Source organism: Pneumocystis jirovecii, assembly GCF_001477535.1.
Source record: "Pneumocystis jirovecii RU7 chromosome Unknown supercont1.15, whole genome shotgun sequence".
NCBI classification, from domain to species: Eukaryota; Fungi; Ascomycota; class Pneumocystomycetes; order Pneumocystales; family Pneumocystaceae; genus Pneumocystis; species Pneumocystis jirovecii.
The window spans coordinates 12437-38633 of NW_017264789.1; the positions used below are offsets into that span (position 1 = coordinate 12437).

At 22.1% G+C, this 26197-nt stretch overlaps 14 protein-coding genes across 14 annotated transcripts; 7 read left to right on the top strand and 7 right to left on the bottom strand.

Moving 5' to 3' along the window:
• Nucleotides 1–294: 294 nt before the first annotated feature.
• On the bottom strand, nt 295–1565 carry T551_03114 (translation initiation factor eIF2B subunit alpha; the record flags this gene model as incomplete). The annotated part of the gene is made up of 6 exons (XM_018375377.1): nt 295–648; nt 690–947; nt 989–1105; nt 1152–1288; nt 1333–1393; nt 1437–1565. 6 exons carry the CDS (start codon nt 1563–1565, stop codon nt 295–297), a joined length of 1056 nt encoding a protein of 351 aa, XP_018228276.1.
• A 914-nt stretch (nt 1566–2479) lies between these two features.
• On the top strand, nt 2480–3249 carry T551_03115 (Ras-like protein; the record flags this gene model as incomplete). The annotated part of the gene is made up of 4 exons (XM_018375378.1): nt 2480–2488; nt 2542–2662; nt 2708–2983; nt 3029–3249. 4 exons carry the CDS (start codon nt 2480–2482, stop codon nt 3247–3249), a joined length of 627 nt encoding a protein of 208 aa, XP_018228277.1.
• Nucleotides 3250–3885: 636 nt separating this feature from the next.
• T551_03116 (uncharacterized protein) lies at nt 3886–4524 on the top strand (the record flags this gene model as incomplete). The annotated part of the gene is made up of 6 exons (XM_018375379.1): nt 3886–3942; nt 3997–4135; nt 4187–4213; nt 4267–4276; nt 4324–4425; nt 4467–4524. 6 exons carry the CDS (start codon nt 3886–3888, stop codon nt 4522–4524), a joined length of 393 nt encoding a protein of 130 aa, XP_018228278.1.
• A 475-nt stretch (nt 4525–4999) lies between these two features.
• T551_03117 (uncharacterized protein) lies at nt 5000–6186 on the bottom strand (the record flags this gene model as incomplete). Its single annotated transcript, XM_018375380.1, has 5 exons — nt 5000–5249; nt 5291–5447; nt 5486–5740; nt 5786–5868; nt 5912–6186. The coding sequence occupies 5 exons, from the start codon at nt 6184–6186 to the stop codon at nt 5000–5002; spliced, it is 1020 nt and encodes a 339-aa protein (XP_018228279.1).
• Nucleotides 6187–7932: 1746 nt separating this feature from the next.
• Nucleotides 7933–8836, bottom strand: T551_03118 (uncharacterized protein; the record flags this gene model as incomplete). The annotated part of the gene is made up of 7 exons (XM_018375381.1): nt 7933–8007; nt 8052–8424; nt 8466–8538; nt 8579–8657; nt 8700–8719; nt 8766–8774; nt 8815–8836. 7 exons carry the CDS (start codon nt 8834–8836, stop codon nt 7933–7935), a joined length of 651 nt encoding a protein of 216 aa, XP_018228280.1.
• Nucleotides 8837–8947: 111 nt separating this feature from the next.
• On the top strand, nt 8948–9801 carry T551_03119 (uncharacterized protein; the record flags this gene model as incomplete). The annotated part of the gene is made up of 3 exons (XM_018375382.1): nt 8948–9313; nt 9363–9644; nt 9688–9801. 3 exons carry the CDS (start codon nt 8948–8950, stop codon nt 9799–9801), a joined length of 762 nt encoding a protein of 253 aa, XP_018228281.1.
• A 1800-nt stretch (nt 9802–11601) lies between these two features.
• Nucleotides 11602–12241, top strand: T551_03120 (uncharacterized protein; the record flags this gene model as incomplete). The annotated part of the gene is made up of 6 exons (XM_018375383.1): nt 11602–11684; nt 11729–11769; nt 11819–11838; nt 11888–12000; nt 12046–12131; nt 12174–12241. 6 exons carry the CDS (start codon nt 11602–11604, stop codon nt 12239–12241), a joined length of 411 nt encoding a protein of 136 aa, XP_018228282.1.
• An 844-nt stretch (nt 12242–13085) lies between these two features.
• T551_03121 (uncharacterized protein) lies at nt 13086–13756 on the bottom strand (the record flags this gene model as incomplete). The annotated part of the gene is made up of 4 exons (XM_018375384.1): nt 13086–13169; nt 13213–13316; nt 13362–13652; nt 13720–13756. 4 exons carry the CDS (start codon nt 13754–13756, stop codon nt 13086–13088), a joined length of 516 nt encoding a protein of 171 aa, XP_018228283.1.
• Nucleotides 13757–13878: 122 nt separating this feature from the next.
• Nucleotides 13879–16131, top strand: T551_03122 (uncharacterized protein; the record flags this gene model as incomplete). Its single annotated transcript, XM_018375385.1, has 9 exons — nt 13879–13904; nt 13950–14040; nt 14091–14280; nt 14328–15125; nt 15170–15380; nt 15425–15661; nt 15701–15825; nt 15870–15902; nt 15947–16131. 9 exons carry the CDS (start codon nt 13879–13881, stop codon nt 16129–16131), a joined length of 1896 nt encoding a protein of 631 aa, XP_018228284.1.
• A 453-nt stretch (nt 16132–16584) lies between these two features.
• On the top strand, nt 16585–17086 carry T551_03123 (thioredoxin; the record flags this gene model as incomplete). The annotated part of the gene is made up of 5 exons (XM_018375386.1): nt 16585–16673; nt 16716–16729; nt 16781–16826; nt 16871–16904; nt 16958–17086. The coding sequence occupies 5 exons, from the start codon at nt 16585–16587 to the stop codon at nt 17084–17086; spliced, it is 312 nt and encodes a 103-aa protein (XP_018228285.1).
• An 850-nt stretch (nt 17087–17936) lies between these two features.
• T551_03124 (uncharacterized protein) lies at nt 17937–19262 on the bottom strand (the record flags this gene model as incomplete). Its single annotated transcript, XM_018375387.1, has 1 exon — nt 17937–19262. One exon carries the CDS (start codon nt 19260–19262, stop codon nt 17937–17939), a length of 1326 nt encoding a protein of 441 aa, XP_018228286.1.
• Nucleotides 19263–19425: 163 nt separating this feature from the next.
• On the bottom strand, nt 19426–23287 carry T551_03125 (uncharacterized protein; the record flags this gene model as incomplete). Its single annotated transcript, XM_018375388.1, has 21 exons — nt 19426–19545; nt 19590–19657; nt 19711–19881; nt 19927–20048; nt 20092–20255; nt 20305–20394; nt 20438–20564; nt 20609–20667; nt 20712–20840; nt 20890–21256; nt 21298–21451; nt 21491–21612; nt 21660–21742; nt 21787–21885; nt 21929–22261; nt 22306–22518; nt 22563–22654; nt 22698–22827; nt 22871–23029; nt 23076–23137; nt 23185–23287. The coding sequence occupies 21 exons, from the start codon at nt 23285–23287 to the stop codon at nt 19426–19428; spliced, it is 2967 nt and encodes a 988-aa protein (XP_018228287.1).
• Nucleotides 23288–23447: 160 nt separating this feature from the next.
• On the top strand, nt 23448–24314 carry T551_03126 (uncharacterized protein; the record flags this gene model as incomplete). The annotated part of the gene is made up of 5 exons (XM_018375389.1): nt 23448–23505; nt 23557–23695; nt 23741–23887; nt 23929–24050; nt 24097–24314. The coding sequence occupies 5 exons, from the start codon at nt 23448–23450 to the stop codon at nt 24312–24314; spliced, it is 684 nt and encodes a 227-aa protein (XP_018228288.1).
• A 501-nt stretch (nt 24315–24815) lies between these two features.
• Nucleotides 24816–25754, bottom strand: T551_03127 (uncharacterized protein; the record flags this gene model as incomplete). The annotated part of the gene is made up of 1 exon (XM_018375390.1): nt 24816–25754. One exon carries the CDS (start codon nt 25752–25754, stop codon nt 24816–24818), a length of 939 nt encoding a protein of 312 aa, XP_018228289.1.
• Between the last annotated feature and the right edge of the window lie 443 nt (nt 25755–26197).

Consider the following 26197-nt stretch of genomic DNA (forward strand, 5'->3'; position numbering starts at 1 on the left):
ATCTATAAACTAAAATAATGAATGTAAAACCAAATTACCATTCATAAATTAAAGTAAATTTCTAATAATTTAATAAAAATCTATAAAATAGAATTGAAATCAGGGGAAATTATAAAATAATTCATATTATTTTAAATATATAATCTACAATTATTTTTTCTATATAAATATATAACGTTACTAAATTATAGATCTAGACTTTTAAAAATGGAAACCTATATATAGAATTTTTATATAGCAATATGTACCCAATATTATTTTCTTATATAAATGTTTATATTAATTTCTCAATAATTAAAGATAAAGTTTTATTAACTCTTCACTTACTCCATTAGGATCTAAAATCCCCAAGTCAGTAATAAGTGCATCAATATATTCTGGAGCAGTAAAATCAAGGATAGGATTATTACAAATTTCATCTTCTGTCATTTTTAATTCATTAATACGATGAATACTAAGTGAAGATTGTCGTGAATTTAATTTTGGAACAGAAGGAAATTTTTGATTTAAAAACTGTAGAATAGGAGTAGGTGTAGGTAGATCATATTGAGAAAGAAGAAACATTCGAACAAACTTATGACTTTCAGCAACAGCATAAAAAGGCTTATTCGCTATTTTTGCGAGAGTCGCTATTTGAGAAGTCCCAATCTTTAAAATTAATATAATAAAATATATAAAAATAAACATACATGATTAATAAGACCGCCATTTTCCACTATACCTTCAGCACCAACCAAAACAAGATCTATTTTTTGAATAAGATATCCAACAGCAGAATCAAGTACTATTGCAGTTGGAATTCCTGCTTCTGATAAAATACGAGAAGTTATAATCCCAGAACCTGTAGGACGAGATTCTGTAATATACACACTAAATCTTATATTCTTTGAAGCAGCTTCCAAAAGTAGCGCATTTACATTTCTTGAATATGAATGAACCAATATTACCTATTTTAAAATAAAATATGCAAAAAAAAAAAAAAACTTACTATACCATCTCTAATAAATTTAACACCAATAGAAGCAATTTTATCGCGAGATTTTCTAGCTCTTTCTACAAATAATTTTCCATTAGACACAAGGTGATGTTTACATGATTCAACGTCCTATAATAAATAAGTTTTTGTAACGAAAGATCAGATCTATTATAACAGCATCATTAAGAGAACGTGTCACAAATCTGAGAAACAAATCACAGCCAGCAGAAACAGAAATATAATTTGCAACAGATGATTTTAAAATTAATGAACCCTCTTGTAAAATCTTTGTAAATTCAGAAAGCGTATTAGCTAATTAATTATTATTTATTTGCCAATAAAACTTTAAATTATACCTTTTGTATGACGAACTAAATCTACCAATGCTTGTATTGCGGCGATAGGCATTGTAATATTCTAAAATCATAAATTTTTCTATTATAATATTATTTTAACATACAGGATCTTCCTCTAAAATAGTCTCATATCTCTCAACAATATCAAATTTATTATCATATGATTTTTTGTAAATTTCACCATTGTTAGTTGATATATTTTGATTAGAAATTAATGACTCAGTATGATCCATAAAACCTATTATAAATGTTAGATTTACTTTTCAAATAAACTGTGTTTTATATAATTAAAAGTTATAAAAGATGTATAAATATTTTTTAAAAAAATTTAAAATATTTATAATTATACAATTTTTATTAGAAAATTTGATTTTAAAATTTATATATTTAAATAATTTAAAATCTAAATAAGTTTAAAATTTTATTATAAAAATATTAAAATAATATTATATTAATTTATATTATATTATATAGATAAAATGACAGAGTGTAATTTGAACTATATTTTTGTAAAATTTGAAAAACATATTTAAAACTTTAAAAACATTATAACTTTTTATAATGAAAAATACAAATATATTAGCAATATTATTGATTTAAAATTTAAAAGCAAAACTTTTAATATTAAAGTGTATAAAAAAATTCTAAAAAATTATTTAATATTATATAAAAAAATTGTAAAATAATAAACCAAGTTATAAGTATTAATATATACTTCATTATCTTATTTATACTAGTTAAAAAGTAAAAATGAATTACAAATTTAATATAAAATACATTAACTCAATATATGAAAACTAATAATATATTTTAAAATTCTGTTTTTTTAAAAAAAAAGATCAAAAAGCTCTAAAAAGAAAAAAATATTTTAATATTATATTAAATAATCTAAATATCTTTGTTAAGATATTTATTTTAATAAAATTTTATTTCGCAAGATCGTTAAAACTTAAATATAATTTCTTTTATAAATTATAAAGTTGATTTAGTTACTTAAATAGCTTGAAATAGATCTTGAAGATAGATTCTACAAGCTGAATTTTGATTATATAAACTACTTTTTTTTAAAAAAAGCAAAGTTATATAATTGAATTTTTAAAATTAGTATTCTAAGATTAAGGAAACGGAACTTTAAGTGTTTTATACTATGTTCAAAGTAAATCACTTATAAAAATATGGCTATTTTTAGACTATGTTAACAATTATTAGACTGGGGTTGTAAGAGAATATAAAATAGTTGTAGTTGGAGGTGGTGGTGTTGGAAAATCCGCACTTACCATTCAATTGATCCAAAGTCACTTTGTTGATGAATATGATCCAACAATAGAAGGTGTTTTTTTAATTTTTTACTATTTATGATATTAAATTCTTTTAGATTCATATAGAAAGCAATGCGTGATTGACGATGAAATAGCACTTCTTGATATTCTTGATACAGCAGGGCAAGAGGAGTATTCCGCTATGAGGGAACAATATATGAGAACAGGAGAGGGTTTCCTTTTAGTCTATAGTATTTGTAATAGAAACTCTTTTGAGGAAATTATAACATTTCAACAACAGATTTTAAGAGTTAAAGATAAAGACAATTTTCCTATGATTATTGTTGCAAATAAATGTGATTTAGAAAATGAACGGCATGTAAGTCAATATGGTTAGTATTGTATTTATTTAGTTTTTATATTTACTTAATTTTAAGAGGGTAGAGAATTAGCAAAATATTTTCGGTGTCGTTTTATTGAAACATCAGCAAAGCAAGGTATAAATGTAGAGGAGGCATTTTATACTCTAGTACGAGAGATTAGAAAGTATAATAAAGATAATTCATCTAAAAAAGCTTCAAATATATCACGTCGCTATCAAATGGATATAAGTAGAAAAAATAAAAATATAACTTGTTGCAATTGTGTGGTAATGTAAAATTTATAATGTATATAGACTGAAACACTTGCCACAATATTTTTATTAGTAAATTTATGGTTGATAGTTTTTAAAAAAAAAAAAAAAACATTATTTACTAATATTCTACTATTTAAAATTCTATACAATATATTTTTAAAAATATATACTTTTTTTGTAAATAGGAATATTATGTTAGAATAATTTCGATTTATAAAGTCAAATTAGGTGTTAAATATTTAAATTATTTAAGATTTTAATTATAAATGTTAAATGTATAATTTAATATTTCTAAATCTACATATATTTATAATTAAAAATTTACAAAAAATATTTTTCATTTAATAATTTAAATAAAATATTCTAGTAAAATATTTTTAATAATATTGTATAAATTAAAATAAGCTCAAGATACAATTTGTCTAAAATTTTTCAAAATCTTAGATTTTTTTATTTAACAATTAATAAAAAATACATTACTAAATGAAATCACATAGTTAATGATATTCATATTTAAAATATCAAATTTCTTAGCTATTTTATTTATAATAAATTAATTCAAGTAATAAAAAACATAATATATTCATAACGTGATTTAAAAATTAAACGATAAAAATATAATTTAAGGCAACTAAAAAAGTTTCTTAAAAATTAAAAATGTTTGAATCTGGAAGTATATTTAAAATAGTTAACATTTTAACAGCAATAATTATGGTGAATATTCATTTTAAAATTATATTTTTTAAAAGTTATACTTATTAAACTTAGATTTTAGGTGGCATATCACAATTTTTTCCACTTGGATTTAAAAATATTATAATTGGAATATACGTAATAATGTTTGGCATATTTACAGCTATTTTGGAATTCTTTATTCCTCCAGAAACTGCCAAATATTGTTCTTTTTGTATAATTTTTATATAAATCTATTAATTATTAATTATTAATTATTACTTAGTTTTCTCATTTTTAGGACGAGGAATATGTAAGTTTCACCCAAAATTTATACAATTATTAATAATAACTAACTTTTTATAGTTTATATTTTGTTTGATATCTTTTATATATTGATACCCAATATTAAACATTTTATAGCGTTGGTAGTCTTCTCTTAGATAATTCAGCTCTTCGAATACTTTCAGGGGCTATTATAATAATTATTGGAATAATATATTTTATTTTAGAATTTGCGTCCAAGTATTTTTTTTTAATTTTAAATATTTTATTAATACATTTAGTGTTGTACCTCCAGATAATATGAGAGAACCTACAGTGGAAGATAGAGGACATATTTAAATAATCTATTTCAATATTCCGTACTAATATATGCTATTAATAACTTATTAACATAATTATTTAATTTATCAGGACTTCAATTTGACGTTTTGTTCTATTACTTTTTTATTATTTTAAACTTTAGAAAGTCAAGATCTATTGCTAAAAAGATTTCTTCTATTAATTTGCATTAAAATTTCCATATATATTATTTAATTTTTACAATATATATCTAGAAAATCTTTAAATTTTCATATTAAAAACATAAATGTTTAATATAAAACTATATTATATCTTAATTTTTAAAGACAAAGACTTATTACAAAGTATTGGTAAAGATATTTGCCATAAAGTATTGATATTATTAAATAATATTAATCTGGTATTGTAATTTATATAATTATTACAAACTATTTAGAAATGAATAATTATAAAATAATATCCCTATGGCCTGAAAATTATAAATAAATTTAAATTTCACAAAATGCTTATATTATTACATAACTTTTCCTTTACATTCTCCTTCAAGAACTTCTCTCACAAATACTTTGTTATATAAATTAGCTTTCTGATCTATACTTTCGTAATCACAGCTTGTTCCTATAGCCATAAATTTTCCATCATTACTAAATGCTAAGGAAGAAATAGCAGCTGGATATTTTGGATATTGTCTTAATCTTTTTTTAGCTACACCATCCCATAATGCAACAACCCCATCACCACCGCCTGAAATAAAAGTTCCATATCTTAGATTTATTAGCTAAATTATAACTTTTAAAATACTAACATTGGATGAAATGCTAATGCATTTACCGGATAAACATTATCAATACCATCTAAGTTTTGTCTATGACATTTAAAAGCATATTTTTTAGCCTGAGATTCAGGAGATGGATCAAAAAATTCTACAGAAATACGTCCTTCAATAGAAGATGTTACATATCCTTAAAAATTAATTAAATATATAATTTCTACAACTTACCTTGTTCATTAGGAATACATTTAACAACTCTTGTCATAAATTTTAAACTACTTTCTCTTTGCTGCATAGGTTCATTCATATTTCGTAAATCATAAATATACACAATTCTATTAGCCATAGCGACTACTAATTTATAGTTGATAGAGTCCATACTAAAAATTTTTTGTGGTTGCTTATAAACAGAAAGAGAAGCATTCTTTAATCTGAAATCCCATTGTCTAATAGTTTTGTCCCATGATCCTGTTATTAATGAGTCTATATATAATAAGTTTTCAATTTATAAAATCATAAACATATAACTCAAATTTCTATTAAATAACACAGATTTAACAGCATCATCATGAATGCCTAGTACTGAAACAGTTGAAGCAAAGAGATCAAATCTAAAAAAATAAATATCAATAATAATATTAAATGTTAACATACTTACGAACTCTTCGATCTAATCCTCCACTATACAAATGTACTTCACTACTAAAACAACAATCCAATACAGGTGCTTTATGCTCAAAGCTAAATAAGATTCTATCTTGATCACTTATGGTATTATTATCGGATATTATAGATGTAATATCAAATAATTTTAAAGTTCTGTCCCATGATGTTATAGCTAAATGCATTGATGTAAAAGGAGAAAATTGAAGAGAAGAAACACCATCTAAGGGACAAGGAGTAATCTCCCATTGATTATGCTTATTCATTATATAATTAATAAATGAGAATTTAATCTTTACGATTTAAAGGATCAAAATAATCATTAAATTATATAATTTAAAATATTCATTAAATATGCAGTAGAGAAAATATTATTTATACTATAAAAAAGTACATAAAAATAAACTGATTTCATATTTAAACTTTTTACTTCATGTTATGATTTTCATACAAATAATTTTTAAACGATTGATTTTAATTTATAAAATTTTTAATATGTTCATATTTTTTCATTAATATAAATATAAAAAATCTCTTGTTGCATCTCAGAACTCATCTATAATTTAAGGTGAGTAAAATACCATTTCATTATTATATACTTTAATAATAAAATGAGAAAAATATTTTTATAAATATAAATTTATCTATTTTATTTATACAATTCTAATAATTTTAAAGTCTAGTTATTTTTTTTTAATAAAAATTCTTTACATATATATATATATATATATATTATATTTTAATTTATAAATTATATAAATTTCCGTTTAACTATATTTAAAACTTTAAACTCTTTTGATATAAAAGAATACGTTAAATATTTTAGGAAATACTTTATACTTCTATTAATTATTATAAAAGCGTCATAATTTTAATATTTTTATTGATATCAAAAGAAAAAATTTATTTAATTTTATTTGAAAAATTACAAGTTGCAATCAATATTTGTAGAATTTACAAATTTTTGTGTTAAAAGAATTGTTAAATATTTTATCGTAAATAAGGTTCTTATAAAATTATATTAAAGAATGCAAAAAAATAAATGATCTCTAAAAGTTCAACGTCAAATAATTTTACTTTGAAAAAAGTATAATTTAGAAACTAAATATCTCAAAGATTATTGAATAGTGTTTAGTAAAAAAATGTGTATTTACTTTAATATTTTAATTATTATTAATTCATATACAGTAATAGACATATTTACAAATGTTATAAGCTATTTTTCAAAACCTCTTTAGTAAATTGCATTCTATTTTCTAATAATATGTATGTGTATAAAATTGTGTTAAATTTTCTTTTACATTTCTCAAAAAAACAATAACAATAAATCTTTTATCAATATTAGATATTTTAAATTATTTAACAAAACGAAGAATATATATATTTTAAATAAAAAAAACATAGCTATTAAATGCTATAGCCTATATCTGTATTTTTAAAAATAATAAATTTAATTTATAAAAGTATCAAAATAACTTTTATAAATCTTAATAAATGAATTTTTTTTATTTTAAAGCAACAAAACGTTATTAATAATGTATTTGATTCAATTTAAATTTACAATTATTCCATATATTTTACAAGATATTAAATTTTACAATAATAATTAGAATCAAAAAAACATACAAAAGTTATACATTTTAAATTACTATAAGAAAATATCAAAGTATAAATCCTTATAATATTAATAATTGATAGAATAAATTTAAATAAAGAAAAACATGAATCCTAGTAAATTAAATATTTAAGCAATTTTTTCTAAGAAAAATATTTTATAAATCAAAATATTCTATTAAAATATATAAAATAGAATAATTATTATAATGACAAGATATTATTCCTAATAAAATTATAATCTTCTATACAAATAATCTTGATTAGATATTTTAATCATACGCAAAAGTATTTAATTTTTTTAAAAGTATAAAGCATATTTAAAAAATTACTAAAATCATAATATAAATCAATTATATATTATTATCCTAAATAGTAATTGAAATATACCTCTAATATTATTGTTCTTTTTCAAGAAAACTTGGATCTATTGATAATTTTGAAAAAAACTTGGAATACCAATCTTGAAAAGCCTTTTAATATTAAAATAATTAAATAATTATTTGTATATAGATACCTTTAGCGGAATATAAGTATTATCTATTTGTATATTACTAAGTAACATTGAGCCCTGAGGAAGTTGAGAAGTTGCAAATCCAACAATAAAATTATATAAATTTGTCATAATTTTTTGCAAAGTAATTTGAACAGATGGCATTGATAATGAAACTTCTTTAGATTTTTCCAATTTTTTCTGGTTTTCTTGAATTGTAGACAAAGATGAGAGCTGCTGTTCTATAGATAATAAAGGTTCAATACTAATACCAAGGACAGCAGAAATAGATAAAGATTCTAAAGAATCTGACATTTCATCTGTTTCAGAGTTTGCATTATTTGCATTTGATGTATTTTTAAGTCGAAAAATTGCAGACGGTTTTTTATTTGAAAGTCTTAAAAACTTAATTCACAAATAAATTAAATCGCATTATACCCTCCTAAAAGTTGAAAAGATTTCCCAGAATACTGAAAATGTACAGTTGCTCCAAAATTATCATGAAAAGACTCTACGAGGCTTTAAAACCAAACATTGAAACATTAACTTACTATCCGGGAGTAAAAATATAACTATATGATTAATAGTTAATGCATTTTCCAGAACAAATATAAACTTGTTATTTTCAATCTAATGCATTAAAAAATAAAAAACAATATATCAAAAATATACCTGTTGAACATTAGTCTGAACTAAACAAGTTTTATCAGCTTATGTATAAATTCATATATCTCTTACTTGGTCGACCTATTCATTAGAAAAAGATAAATTTAACTATTATCAAGACCTGCACAAATAACTCCAAACATTTCAAATATTTTTTTGATCACTATTTTTTATATATTTCAATAATTTTAAATCAATAGGTGTAGTCGATTAATCGACATTTAAAATTCTAATTTTTTTTATAAAACCTTTTAATGGTCTCTTCTACTTATCTCGGAATAAATTTGGGCTTCTATTCTTCAGAACCTTTAAAGGCTTCAGAAAATTCTGAATATAGAGAATATCATAATATAAAGAATAAACAAAATAAAGTTAATTATTTTACAATTGATGATTTTATTAAAAAAATTACATTAAAAAAGAAAAAAAAAAACAAAAAATTTGATAGTATAGAAAAGAAAGTAAATGTTATAACGAAATTGAAAAATAAACATTTTTCTGATCAAAATAAACAAAAAATTATTTTAAATAATCAGAAAACAAATAGACAGGAAAAAAGAAAATCATCTAAAAAAATTAAGTGTTATCAGAATAAACGCCCTAAAAAATTATCATATTTTGTAACTTATTTCATTAATATTATGTTTTTAAACTAATATTTTTAACTAGTCATCAGATGAATTAAATAATAAATCTATTGAAATGTTGTCAGATCCAATTATTGTCTCTTCTCCTTTAGCTAAATCTAAAATTAATAAAAGAATGTATTTGCCTATAACTGCACACGGAAAAAGGATTCTTATACCACAAAAGTATTCTTTGATACAAAAATTGAAAAACAAAAAAGAAAAAAAAAAACGCATACTCCCTAACGATAATTTCATTTTTGAAGGATTTGAAGATATTAGTGAAGAATATAATTCTACTCCAATGTATGGTAAACTTTTATTTGTAACTTCTGAATTTTTAATTGGTTTTTATTAACTTAACAAAGAAATCATCTGATGATATTATTTATGAAAAAGAATCTGAAATACAGGATTTAGCATGTTTTGTTCTTGGCAAATCTAGTTTATATGAATCTGAAAAAAATCATAATAATTGTTAAAAAGATTCTTCTATATCTAAACTATATTTTAATAACACATATGATGAAAACAAATTACATTTTAGTAACGATTTTTAGTATCATTCTATTTTCAAAATATTTCTTTAAATTCTAATTTTAAAATTTTTGCAAAAATGTTAAAAAATCAACAAAATTTATTTTAGAAAAATTTCTATTTAAAACAATAATACATTTAATAAAAGCATATCTATTCTTAATAAACTTAATCTTACTAATGGTATAATAGTTGAAAATACAAATATGCTTTTTTATTTCAACATTTCAGTTAAACCATACATATTATTAATAATCATATAAATAGTATATCTTTAAAAAAGTATTTATTTTATTATCTCTAAATATTTTTAGAGGAATCTTTTGAGAAAAAAGAAATATTATTTTCCATTAATATTAAAAAATAAAAAAGACTGATATTATTGAAGTATATTATGATACTATTGGTCCTATAATTTTATAAATTAATTCTAAAGACATTTAAAATTTATTTAGGAAAAATACTTAAACTTTTTAATAAAAATAACTAGATTTTGTTTAGAGAAGGATAAATTGATGTGGGAAATAATCATTATAATAATATATCTACACTAAAAACTATTTATTTAAACTACTTTTACTAAAAGCTATTTTTTCTAGATTCTCAGCATTAACATTATAACAGATAATGAATAGGAATTAAGTATAATTCTTAATAAACAAAAAGCTAGCAACATAAAAAAAGTCTTGTAAGCATAAAAATCCTTTAATCAATAATCTCTTAGTATCTTATGAATCATAATTATATAAAAATATTCTATAAATAAATCATCTATATAGCTAAATAAGAAATGTTCTAGATTCTTTAATATAACATTTGAATTTTTTAGCTTAAAATAATCAAAACAATTTTATTCGTTAAAAAACAATATATTTAAATTCAGTGATTTTTTCACAAATAATAACATCGTTTACATTTAAATCTATTTTTTTAAAAATACATTCGTTAATCATCGTTTAAAATAAACTAATAGCTCATAATTTAACGTTTTAACAGTATCTTTAATAAGTACAATTAATAAATAATAGTTATATAGTATTTAAGAATTTATTTCAAAAACCCAAGAAATTTAAAAAATAATTAATTCCAAATTTCAATCATATATACTATAGTTCATAAAAGTTAATAAAAGATTACATTTTAGATTTATATTAAAAAATTTATTTAAACTTTACGTTTCAAAATATTTTGACATAATTATCGATTTATTATTTTTTGATATTATAGGATTATATCTAGTAATTTATAAAATTTATAATTTTAATCAATAAAAAAGATGAATAATTCGCTTTCAATTATATATAATTTTTCTATGTTAGCTTAATTTTTTGCAATATTATCCAAATCTTTTATAATTTTTAAAATCATTTATATAAAAATATTGGAAATTATAAAAAGATTGATAATAAAAATATTTTAAATATTAATTCCTAAAAATCTAATATACAATTTACTACACTCATATAAAAATCAATTATTTTATTTATTAAAATATATTATTATAAAAATCTATAGTTAAATAATTAAACCCAAAAATATTAAAAATTTAATTATATAAAAAATAAAAATAAATTTAATTATATAAAATTATATAATTATATTCAATACTTTAATCTATAAATGTAAAAAAAAAATAAAACATTAAAACATAGTTAGATTTATTTAATTTATATAAGAGATATTTATCATCGTTGAATATTTTAAAAGTCGAAATTTTTAGAATCGAAAAAGATTTGTATTTAAAAATGTTAGGATCAGCATGGCTCTACTTATTAACAATAATAATTAATTCTATAAATTTGTTCATGCAAATTTTTTTTACTATTATGTATGTTTTTTTTAATAATATTTAAAAATAATTAAATTACATAGGTATTCTGATCTTGAATGTGATTATATTAATCCAATTGACTGTTAGTAAATTCCGTATGTTTTTGACTATTACTAATAGGAATGATATAGTGTGTAATAAGCTTAATATGGTTTAATTTTTTTGATTTTATGTTTTTATAAATTTAAAATTTCTTGTAGTATATTTTACCAGAAGCAATTATTCATGGTTTTACAACATTGTTATTCCTTTTAGCAAGACACTGGTTACCATTGATATTGAATTTTCCTATGCTTGCATATAATATCAATAAGTATTTAAAACTACATTATTTCATACAATGTTTTACTAATTATAGAATTGTAACAAATCAATATGCTTTAGATGCTACAGAAATTTTTCGAACACTTAGTCAACATAAAAAGGAAAGCTTTATTAAACTTGGTGTATATTTATTTTTTTTCTTTTTTTATCTTTACTTGTAAGCAAATATTTTATTTTATTATAATACTTATCGCAGAATGATTTCTACACTTATTCAAAATAATTCCTAAAAAACTATAGTTTTTGGAAATTCATAAAATTATAATTTCTATTTTTAAAGTAATAAAACAACAAATTTTTAAAATTTATATTATAATCAACAAATGCCAATTTCCTGACCTACAATCAAAAAATACATTAAATCTCTTACAAATATTCTGTATTTGGATCCAATTATTTTTACATTTAATTCATTTTAGTCTACTATTTTTCAAACTCATTAAAACCTTAATAATATCACTCTGCATCTTTTACGATTCTTTTAGGTTGTCTTTCATGTAGGTAGTAACATTAGATCTAGATAATATAAAGGGTCTATTCTAAAAATATATACTTTTCCAAAAATTTAAAATTATTTTTACAATTTAATATTTTAAGTATTTAAAGTATTTATATACCATAAATACTAGAATTATACCGAGATCCAGTGCATTTTGTTTACTTAAAGATAGTTTACAATGATCTATCTAATTTTAGAATTTACGTAAGTTTTAAACCATTTAATTTTTAATATTAAAGAAACATACCAAATCATTTCAATACAATTTTAAGAAGTTATTTACGGCAAGTTTTAAATCCACGCCCAAGAAAATGAGTGTTTTAAAAAGATAATTACCTATTTTTTTAGAGATTTGTTGACTCTAAAAATCATAATATTTATTTTAATATAAAAATCTTTTCCATATTAATACACCAGAAAATGGCTGAGTTAAACATCTTTTGCAAAATAAAGTTATATTGAATCGAAACAATCAGAAAAAATGATATTTATTTTAATAAAATCTAAATATACAGAATCAAGCTGAGAAAAATGAAGAATACTTAAATGATAGGTATACTCAGCAATAAAACCACTCATTCAGGTGCATCATCTATATTTTTGATAGCATTCTCAGTCTCATCAAGCTGAAGCAATTTAACAATAATGGCATTTACTTCCTATGATGGTTAAAATAAGTTTTTTTGAAAAAAATTAACAAACCTTCGGTATAGTTTTTTCGTAAATTACCATTAACTCCATCTGATTTGGATATACTTTAAGTGCACGGAAAAAACAACTAGCAGCCTCGATAAATTTATGAGACCCTATATACAAAAATTAACACAACCATATTCATAATCCATAGCTACCTTGTGCATAAAGACCTTCACCTTTCGCAACTTCCTGCATAAAGAATTGTTCTCGTTCTTCTATGAGGTGCGGTAGAGCACATCTTTGCACTTCATGATACGCTTTGCGAATCGCCTGTGCCAACGCCTCCTCTTGTTGCAGTGCTTCTTGTCTTTGTACCTGAGATAACTTCTTTTTATCACGTCCTTCAATAAAACATAAAAAAAAGTCCAATAATATACTCTTCTTACTCAGTTTACGTCGAAACGCTGCATTATTCCTTCGTTTATAATCAAAATGAAGAGCATAAGCTATTAAGATAAAAAATAAGTCTTTAAAACAGTCAAAAAAACATGCCTATTCCAAAAGCTAGAAAACTTGATAAAGCAATACTAACAATCCAAGATGTTTTCATCAGTGAAAAATAAAATCAATATTCAGTCGTTACGTTAACGGACAAACATCGAAAGTACATTAGTCATTTTAACAATAAATATTTATATTTAAAGACGATTTTAAACGTTTATATATCAAAAAATGACAAGCAGAGTAAATGCTAAGAAGTAAGAAAGGTTTAAGTTAGTGATTGTAGTTTAATTAATATTTAGATGGCACTTAAAAGAGCAAAAAACAGAGGATTCTTTATCGGAAATATCACTCCCTCCATTGCCAAAAATACAAGAAAAAGACAGGATTAAGGTGTGTGCTGCATGTGTATTCATTGTAAAAGTACTCTAAATACTTTTAAGATAGGATCTCTTATAAAACGAAGATTTTCAGCACGAGTGGGCCCACAAATTTTAAATGACAATCATAAGGGCCTGAATTCATTTGTTTCCGGTTCTCAGTACCCAAGGAAAGGTATAGGCGACTCTCAACGACCGTTTCTTGAATTTCATCTTTCCAATTTTGCATCTCAAGACTTTAATCCCGAAGAATGTATGTTTTTTTAAAAAGTAAAAAATTGCTCTAACTCCTGAAAATAGACATTAATGCGAACTTTCCGGATGCTACAGAGGATGAAGTTTCTAGGTTTTATGTTCAGTTATTACAATCTTTTGAAATAATAACATCCAATCTTCAACAAAACATTTTTGATAATTATTCAAAGTTTATCTCAATTTCAAAAGAAATTTTTGATGTAAATACAGATATAACCACTATTCGAAAACAAATAAACTTATTGTCTAATGCAATTGAGCTTTTAAAGGATGATATAAGTTCACCATCTCGAACTTTGTCTTCATCAGAAAAAAACAAATGGAAGAACAATAAAAATTCAGTTGCAGATCTTAAAAGCATATGGGAAGATAAAATTAAAGATCTTTTTAAAAATGTCGAAGGGATACAGAAATTTTTACCTACATTCTATGGAAAACATATCGTCTATGAAAGTAGTAATTGGAAAGAGTTGAATTGTACATCATGGAGACCAAAATATAAAGCTCATTTGTTCTTACTTAATGACAATCTGTTGGTTACTCGTGTTTCTCCTAAATATCAAGTTTCTCAAAGTTCTCGAAGCATTGGAAAAATAAAATATATTGCAGAAAACTGTTTTTCTTTAACCGAAATTGAAATGGTTGATCTAGACTCTAGTTCTCTAACTTCTGAAGAACGTGATATGAGTGGCATTATAATTATTAGGAAAGAAAAACGAAATTTTGTTTTCAAAACAGACAAAATTGACGAAAAACAAAAATTGCTCCAAGAGTTTACAAAGGAATATTACTCATTAACGAAATCACAAAGAGAAGAAGCAGAGGCATTGAGAAGAGCGAGGGGTTTTTGAATTTATAATAATTAGATGAGTACTAAAAATGTATAGAGTCTATATATTTTTTAAACGCTAAAGATCCTTCTATGACTACTCGAACTTTACTTAATTCATTTTATTTTAATAGTGTTTCACCAATTTCACTTAATCCTAATGAAGAAATTCAAAATTTACAATGGGTTCAAGATAAAATGGACGAATTAGATATAATGATTGCTCATAGATTGTTTGAAGATGCTACAAAGAGTATTGAAAAAGATATGTATATAATTGTAAATTAAATCAATAAAACTAATATCTTTTAAGAAAGGTAACTATTGAAAATTTTAAGCAAGAATCTATTGCAACAGAATTAATCATTTTAAAACTTGAAGAACGCTCTTCAAAGTTGGTCGATATAATTTGTGATGAATTGTACAAAATGTCATCATTTAAAAATATTGTAAAAAAAGATGTTCATTATTTGTTAAGACTTGGATATGAAAGTCGTGCAAAAAATTCATTTTTAACATCTAGATCAAATTTGATTAAACGAAGAACTAGGTAAAAATAAAAACTTTATGATTTTTTATTGAGAAATAGGCAATTATATTTCAAAGGGGATGTTGTTGCATACATATCAGATTTAGCTCTTATTCACTTCGTTTTAATACGTAATACAGCAGAAATGTATATATCAGCTTTTCAAAAACCATCTTTAATTTCTGGTTAAAAATCAATTAATTTTTTGTTGTATTAATGTTTTTACTAGGTCTTATAACATGGATAAAATTTCAAATACAAAGTCAGTAGTTTTCTTAATTTTTCTTTTAAATTAATATTTTTAAGGTTTTTTGGAATTCTTTTCAAGACAACTATGCTCTATTGGTTATGAATCTGATATATTTTTGCATAGCATGAATGCAATTAAAGAACAATGCAAAATATTAAATGAATTAGGAATCGATATGAATTTCTTACTCGAGAATTTTCAAGACAATATTAAGAAAAATACAAAAGACATATCTATTTGATTTTTACATAAAAAATTATTTATATATTATCTTTTATTTTTAAGGTTTTTCTTTATTATATATTTTTTTTTCTCATTTTGCTTAGAATATACTTTTATACTGGTTATATAGTCATATAATGTGCTTATACTGTCTAAATATCATAATTTACCAATTACTAATTACTTTATAAACAAATATCCTTTTATTAACATATCTTTTATTTATTTATAACTCATTCTTATTAAAGATGAAAAAATATACAAAAAGTAATTAATACAAAAAGAAATATAATATTAGAAAATCAAGTAAATGTATATTTTACAATTTTTTTTAAAATTTTTTAATGTAATTTTTAATCGTTTTTTTTCCGATAAATAAAAACTGGCGAGATTACTTTCTGGAAATATTTTATATTCTACAAAAATTTTAAAAAGATTAGGATTTAATTTGTATTTTCGTCAATATCTTAGAATGGTGCACGCTATTTCATCTATGAATGAGTTTAAAAACAAAATTTCATCGGAACAGTTAACAGTTGTTGATTTTTTTGCAACTTGGTGGTAAAAATGATAATTATTTTTTTCTTGTTTAATAGCACATAGTGGTCCATGCAAAGGTTTTTTTTATTCTTAAAAATTGTTTTTATATGTTTAAAACATTTTTCTAGCAATTGCTCCTAAATTTCAGGAATTTTCTGAAAAATATCAAAATGTGTATGTACATCTTTATAATACTACTATATGGTAATTTTTTACAGTGCTTTCCTCAAAGTAGATGTAGATGAACATAATGTATTATCTATGCTCGTTAATATTTTAAAATATACTAACCTTGTTAATTATAGGATATTGCTTCTGAGTACTGTGTGACTGCAATGCCAACATTTATGTTTTTCAAATCAGGCAATAAATTATGCGAAGTTGTTGGTGCATCTAGCAAAAAACTAGAAGAAACTATTATTGCTTGTTTATAAAACATGAATTCATTTTTATTTGTTATTCATTATTAAATTTCAAATATTAATATGTTTTAAAATTTAAACTATTTAAAATAGTATTATAAAAAGTCTTTATGATTTCTAAGTTGTTTCTTTTTTTAAAAACTAAAATCTTGCTTTATATGATAATTTTTAGTCCATATTATAAACAGTATATAAATTTCAATAAAAATCCTTAAATTAGAATAATTTAAGCGCTTAAATATTCATAATTGTAAAATTTAAAAATAAAACTTAATAATAATAAGTTATATTATTATTATTGTTTTTAAAATATTTAATTATGAATGTTTTAAATTCTAAAGTTTGCAATTCTTAAATTTTTAAAATAATTTTATAAGACAATATTTTTTCACATAAAATATATATATTTAATAAAATTAATTTATCAAAAAATTAATAAAAACAATAGTATTTATATAAAATTTAAAATAATTTAAACATGTCTTTCAAAGCCTAATTCCTAAATAATCATAGTAACAACAATACTTATATATACATTATAAATGCCAAAACAATTAATATATTCAATATAGTAATGTTGTTTTTATTTAAAAGCTTAAAACAGACATTTTCATACGATAATGAATTTGTCTAGATTATAACTAAACAACTTATAAAGGATTTCCAATATAACTAGTATGCTATTTAATCAAAAACTTATAGAATTCATATTATACTTTTTAACCTAAAAAATACTCAAGAATGTAAATTAAATCTATAAAAAGATTCAAAAATCCTAAAAAATTATTAATCACAGGTATATATATATTTTAAACAAGTTAAAATTAACCAAATTAAGTAGTCTATTTTTTAATATTAATAACTATAAATTAGAACAATTGAGTTTTAATGGAGATAAAGTCATAGAAAATGGAGGATCGAAAACCGTAGGAAGGTTACAATTTTCGGTATTTTCAATCTTCAAATCAATATTTGTCATATGAAGAGAATTTTTATTAACAGAATCTTTTTCTAATAATGTTTTTAAATCTTTATGCAATTGCAAAAGCGATATTTGTTGTTGTAATATATATGGTTGAGAAAAAGATGCTAATGAAGAACGAAATACAAATTCATTTAGATTTTCAGAATTATCTTGAATAAAATGATTCGATAAAAATAATTTTGGATGCTTAAAATTAAATGAACTTTCCCAGTTATTTTGATCGCATAAGTAAGACTGTATACTTTCATCAATAAAAGACTTTTTTTGTTGATTATGCAATTTATTTTCTATTTCCGAATCAAAATTGTTTTTTAAAAGTAAAGCTATTTCTTTAGTCTTTTCTAAATTATTATGATCACTGTTTAACATAGTACTAGCTGGTATAACATTATGATCTATATTTTTGAAATGATAAATTTGAGAATTATTAGTATTTTTAGAAATAGAAGTATCCCTGTTGCATTTTGATGGAAAATCAACAAAATCTTCTTGTTCATTAAATTTTAAATTATAATTTTCAACTTGTTTATCTGATATTTGATTTGGTGATATAATATTAAAAAGTCTTTTATCTGATAGTGCCTCTACAATTGAACTGTGTTCTTTCCTGGAATCATCTGATTGCACTTTTTCAGATACTTTATTCTTTTTCCTTCGTCTCTGATCACGTTCAAGTAGTATCCGAATTTCAGTATTATTCATTTCATCTGCAAGACTAGAAATACAACTATTTAAAGAACTTCGTTTTAAATTAGAATTAATAGAAAAGACGTTTCCAGAAGCATTGACTTTTTCTTTTAAGTACAAGGATGGCTTTGATTTAAATATTTTAAAACCATCTACTTTAGCAGCATAAGATGAAATACATATATTTTCTGATGATCTTGAGCTAAAAGACGTTACTGTCTCAGTTCTATAAACACCATTTAGATCTAAATCTTTGGAATTTTTATCAAAAAGTCTTGAAGAGTATGAAGATGATTTTGTAGAAAATCTTAATGGTGATTTTTTAAAACCCAGTATACTTGGTCTCCAACGTTTATGGTAAATAGTTAAAGAATGAGAAGGCTTAAAGCATTCTTTGGATTCATCAATTGCTTTCTCAAAACCTAATAATGACTTTTGTGAATATTTATTATCTCGTGATAGCTTTTTCTTATTATATTGTTTATAATTCTTAGAGAAATAGAAAAAAGGAAACATTAACAATACCGCACCTACTTATTTAAAATTCCTTAACAATTGGCAAAATTTATACTTGTTCTTAATTATATATTTTTTTAAAGAAATTTAATCTATAAAAACAATTTAAATTAAAAATAAAATGAAACAAAACAAAATAATAAAAATATAAATAATATCTAGATTAACGATTACTAATTATACGTAAAATAGAATGTTCTTCTAATGTTAAATAAGGTATTATAGCTTTGAAATTGTTGATATTATTGGATATAACATTCTTAAAAAAGCCAATAAAAAATTTCTTAGAAAAATCAGAATAAAGCAAGTCAAGAAAAAAAATCGAACCTCTAAATCTAAATCTTTTAAAGGATCTTCCATAGAATCATCACTATAATCAAATACAGTAGAAATTTCTATAAATGTTAAGATTAATATTATAAAATATATTATTTCTTTCCTTCTTCACTGTAACTATCTTGAGTAGATAAATCTTCCCAATCATCCTCAGCATTAACCAAACTAAACTTAAAAATTTCAGATGATTTTTTATTATTAATGCTTATAAAAGTCGAAAGTTCTTTTAACAATATTTTTATTATTTTTATTGGAAGTGAAATAAAAGTATATTTTTCAGAATCTAAAAGAAATTTATTCATTTATCTATTTCTCAAAATAAAAATACTTAGTTTAGTTTTTGATCGTGTTATTATCTCTTCTGACCTGTTAATAATCAAATCTCCTTTTACAATAATATTAGAAAGTCGTATATCTTGAAGCATAAATAAGTTTGCCATCGCAACAGAACTACTTAAGTTAGTCATAAGAGTATTCGCTATTAGTTTAATACTTTAAACGAATATTTTTATAACCACATATAATATCAACATTTTCACACCATGATTTTAACAAAATATCTAAGCCCGAAACTCCACCTACTTTTATATTATAAAGAAAATCAACAATTGCTTTTGCTTGATTAACAAGTAAATGTGCAAATATCAATAACATTTCCTATATAATGCATTAAAAACAAAATTATAGATTTTATACTTATTTTAACTTGATAGAAACGTGGGGAAGAAGAATAAGTAAGACGAATAATAATAGCTTCTAGTAAAGATGGTAAGTGATTTTGAAAGTTTTCTCCAGCCTACGAAAGTAAACAAAAATTATAGATAAAAAGTAAAATCTACATTATACATCATAGCTATTATAAGAGAACCAATAAAAAAGTTTGCAGACTCTAAAGAAGACTTTTCCAATAAAATTCCTATAATATTCATTATTTCATCAAAAACAGATATTCCTGTCTCGTATTTTCTAGATTTTGTTAATAAAAACAAAAAAAAAAACTAAAAACATGCATATTAACGAGTTTGTTATAATCTTTAAGAATAATTTGTCTTAAAACTTCCTCAGCAGACTATTTTTAAATCAGTCCTTTTATCCAAAAGTCAAAATATAAACCTGTAAAATTTCATTATTATCATAATTTTTCATAACATATATAAGTCCAGGAATAATTTCCTCAAGAAATTTTATAGATAAAGATACCGTTCCTCCTTTTATTACAGAATATAATATATCAAAACCAACCTATATATAAGCTATATATAAAACTAGGTAAATATTTATAGATAATAACCTCGACTAACTGTGTCTCTAAAATATTAGATACTTTAGAAAACAAAAGCTCTTTCAATGGAAAAACAACAATTTCACAAAACAATGAAAAATCCAAAACATTTTCTGCTAAATCTTCAAATATATCTTGAACAATTCCAATTAGATAAGGATCATTTGAATTAGACATAACGATCTTAAATAGTAAAGAAATTATTGTTGACTCTGAACATAACGCAATATCTCGATTAATTTTAATAACAGAAAGTAAAACTTCTAACAATAATATTAATGATTCACCATTGACCTGAAAAATATAAAATTCTATAATTTTAATCATTTGAGGTTGAAAAGGTCTTAAATATTCTGAAGGAAGTGATATAGATAATCTTAAAATAAATAATACCCAATTTCAATATAATCAAATTACCTTTGTATTGTTTTAAATACAGACAACTTAATTATTCCTATAGATTCAGAAAATACAATAAGAATGCAATCCGAAAACAAGCTTGACAATTCATTATTATCCAGAATATCAGTTAACTGTCCAAGTATAAGAATAGCACGTGCCTTTAAAAGATCTTTTCTGATTAGAATATAATTATATGCTTCAAAAATACCTGAAGAATTTTTCATGTTATAATAAGATATAGAAACATTAGCGATATTGCGCTTTTCTGAAAGACCAAATTTTTTTAATATTCTACTAATTACAAACAATATCGCTTCTTTATATCTCCATCTAAAAATAATTTAAATTTAAAAAACAAAAAAAAAAAATAATTTTACTCAAAATCTAAGCCAGAAATTATTAATTCAAATTCATCCATTAAAATTTTTTTAGTTGAAATTAAACTGTAATTTGAAAGTTCCTAGAATAAAGTTTTAAACAAATTAAAACTAAAAATTCTAAAACCTCAATAAAATCTACTGAAGCCTGACGAACAGTACATCTGGAATTTTCATTTAATTCATCTTCGATAAAGGTATTAGAATCGTCCATAAATTCTTTTTCCTAATAATAATAAATAAATATATATATATGTTTAAAATATAACCTGTAATAATGATATTTGTGAATAAAACACAGATGTATTAATAATTTTACTTAAAAATGAATCTTTTGAACAATTAACCAAATCTAAAGTTTTTTGTATTATTTTATTCCTTAATGAAATTTGAATAAACAAAAATTCTTCTGTTAATAATACAGACAAACTTATAGAATCACCATCAGAATCATTTTCATGGTCAGATTCATGAGAATCTAAGATGTAATATTCAGAATATATTTTCTTTAATTGCTCAATTTCAATCCATAAAGTTTGAAAAATATTTGGAAAATGTTTTGTCAATTGAGATAAAAATGTTTGTCTAATTTTATGTAAAACCTTGAATTCTGTTAATTCTTTTTAAGACAATGTCATTAAATAACCTTAATAATGTTTAATTTAAAATGTATAAATTCACAATTCAAAGTTGTTATAGTATTCCTAGAAATGATTTCAATAAACAAATTTATCCATAAATCAAAAGCTTCAGTAACAAGTACACTAATAACTTCTGAATTTGTTTCTTTTATCATTTCCAATGAATCTATGCAAGACTTAAAAACAGATAAAGACAGAATTCTAATTTTGGTTGAATACTGAAATATTTTAATAAATATAAACATTTTTATACCAACATTACCTGATCATTTGAACATATATTATATAAAAGCTTTATTAAAGTCGGAGAAATAGAAAAAAAATATTCATTAGTAAGCGCATCATCAATTAACTCTAATTATATAAATTTAATAAATACAATGCAAAGCAGAAAAACCTTTTAAAACTTTTAATCCCCCATTCATATCGTTTTCTGAATTCTTAGAAAGCTTAGATACGATATTATTAAATAACTCTGGCCATTCATCTGGCCAATCAATACTAGCTATTTTTGAAACAACATGAGCCTGTTTAAGATTAAGTTTAATTAAAAGATAAATATATATATACCGCAGCATTCCTAATCATATTTGAATTAGATGAGATGAGATCCAATAATATAACTCTAATTTTATTTTTTATATATTGATTTGGAATAGGTCCATGAAATTCCTCAAAAACACAGGACCAATGGCCCAATACATATTTTTTAAGTATTATTAATGATGCCTTTTTAAATAAACAAAATACTATAGATTATTTTTTTAATATATACCTGTCGTACATGAATTTCAGTAGTTGCAGAAGCAGCGAGTTTAGCCAAAAAGATGGGATATTCTATTAAAATTATCAAGAAATCATATGTAGCCAAGCAAAATACAAACCTTCTAGAATCTCTAACTGTCCTAACTCTATTTCTGCATTTTTCCTAATATCAATATCTGTTGATTGACAAAATGAAATTAATTGATGAATTTTTTCTTCCATTAATGTTTATGCAATAATTTTAAAATTAAATATAACCAAGAAAATGTAATAATGTATATAAAAATATAACTTATTTATATATATATTTTTAATCTTCAAAACATTAATTTTCTAATTTTTAATAAGTAATAAATCTATCGTAATAATAAAAAAATTCAAAATGACAACATATTCTTACTTGATTTTTCTATTAGAATCTGCGTTTTATTCAATTTTAGGTCAGCACTCTATATTTTTAAGTTAAGTTTTAACTTAAAACTTTATTTAAGAAAAAAATAAGCTTAAGTCATTAAACCTTGAAATATCATCAGAAGATGAAAAACATATCAATAAAACAATGAAAGCTATAAAGGAAAGAATCTATAAAATTGAACAAGAGCAATCTGATTTTGAAAATAATGTTAATATGTTTGTAATGATAAATGTTTAAACAGTGTTTAACGAAAGTTCAAGATCTACAGAAACGCTAAAGCAGCAGGAATATATTTTAATCAGAATACAAGATTATTATAGAAGATTAGAAGAAATGTTGGAATCAGAAAATACAGACGACTATGAGCTTATTATAGATTTAAAAAAAGAAGAAAAGGAACATAAATTGTAAGATAAATTTTGTTGATTTATATTCTTAAAGAAAGTAGGGAAAATGAATTTCTTAGGACATCAAATTCAAAAGAAACAGAGGATTTTAATAATACTTTTATAAAAAGTTCTCAAGAAAGTCAAAAACAAATACTAAAAGCACAACAACAAATTATAAAAGGTTTTTTTAAATAAAACATTCATTATGGATAGTTAATGATAAATAGAACAAGATTTGTCATTAAACAATTTATATGATTCTATATCTACTCAAAAAGAATTAACAATTCAAATGGAATCAGAGTTAGAGTTACATAATGAATTTCTTGAAGAAATGGAGGTACTTGTAGATAAATCACAAGGAAAATTGAAGAAATCTGAAAAAAGACTTAAAAAAGTTGTTAAAAATATTAAAAAGAAAGGAAAGTATTTTCAGGTTAAATAATTATTTTAACACTATAATAGGCAATGTTTTTTGGATTATAGTAATTGCATTTTTGCTTATGTTTTTAATAATATTATCCGGATAAACTCATCAATTGTTATATTTAATACTCATTAGGAATTCCTTAAAATATAAAAAAAAAAAAAAAACAAAAATTAATGAACATATTTTTGTATATTATATTTATTTTATATTCATACACATTTTATTTTAAATATTTATTAGTATTTTAGAAGGGATACAATATTAATAAAGTTTTTTAAGTACTTGTGTCTATTCCTTATAAATAATAGTCAAACCAAACCAAAACCATAACAATTTTCATAAATTTTTATAGCATAAAATTAAGCAAAAATTAATTTTGAAAAATTCAAAAAACTTAAATACATATTTTTATTCATCTATTATCTTTATTTAGATTCTTTTCATTTGCCATATATTAAGGTTATTTAAAATATGACAATTCAAATAAAATTTATGTAAACTATAACTTTTATAATATTATAGTATTCCAATTTTTATTTCTTGTTTTTTTGGCAAAAAATCTTTATAAGTATCATGAATATATAATTTGCAATTATCCGAAGAAAATGAAACATTAGAATTTAAATTCTCATCACCAGTATAGATAATTGATGTTTTTTCAGGACTAGATTGAAAGTCACCCGGTGATAACTGATTAATATTATAAAATAAAGGAAATAATTTAGAGCCAAACGGAGCATAATTTGTAGATGATAAAGAAGCAGAAGCAGTAGATGATGATGACGATTGTAATGTTGGTGTCACTGGACATGTTGATACACTGGGTTTAATAATAAAATTATCAGTGTCTTCAACTGTATTAGATAAATCAGGCCGAATGTTATTTAATACTTGTTCCTGTTTAATAGGTTGAGTAAAAAAACTTAACATTAAAATTTCTTGTAGAAGAATTCTGCGCCAATATTCTTCTTCTAGAAAACTTTTATAACAATCAAAACTATTTAATACCTCATTTTTACGAACATTAAACGAACATAGTAAATTAATCGTTTGCTGAATAAATTGAGATATATAAAAACGAGAGAACAAATTATTTCGAAACATGAATATATTTTTTTTTCGTTGAATTGATAAAAGGACTCTTCGAAAAAGTTTACTTTTTTTTGATGGAACATATGTACTCAATTCAGATAACCGAATTTTTATATCACATGATGGAGATGATGGTAAAGCTTGGCATGATGAAGCATGTTGTAAACTATCCACTGATAAAGACCCAAAATCATTATAAGATTCATGTTGCTTATAAGAAATACCAGAAGACGTAAAACGTTTTTTTCTATTTTTATCTATTGAAAGTGGAAAATGAATAGACATTGATCTATTTAATGTTATTTCAGGTATTATTCCTGTATTATTTACTTTTTGCGAATATGCTTTGTAAAATGCAGTCATTAATATTTTAATAATGTCTAAATGTTATCATAACACTAGTTTCATTTATTTTATATTTTCTAAGATTTTTTTGGTTATCTAAAGTTAAGATACGATGATAAAAGAATGTATAGAAAATAAATAAAAAAACATGTCTTAATTAAATTAATATTTTTATAATAATATATATATATATATAATATTATTTATTTATTTATTTCTGTTTTAATTATAATCAACAGTAACATAGATTTTTTTAAAAACAATAAAAAATCCAAAGTCATATTTTTAAAAAATAATTCTCTTTAAAACTTATAAACGCGTAAAAAATCTTTAAAAAAATAAATATCGAATATAATATATTTACTATATTTATTAAAAGCGTTTACTTATCCATATTCTATGTTTTTGACTTTTGTATTTAATATTAAAATTGATATGCTTAATTTCATAACATTTAATTA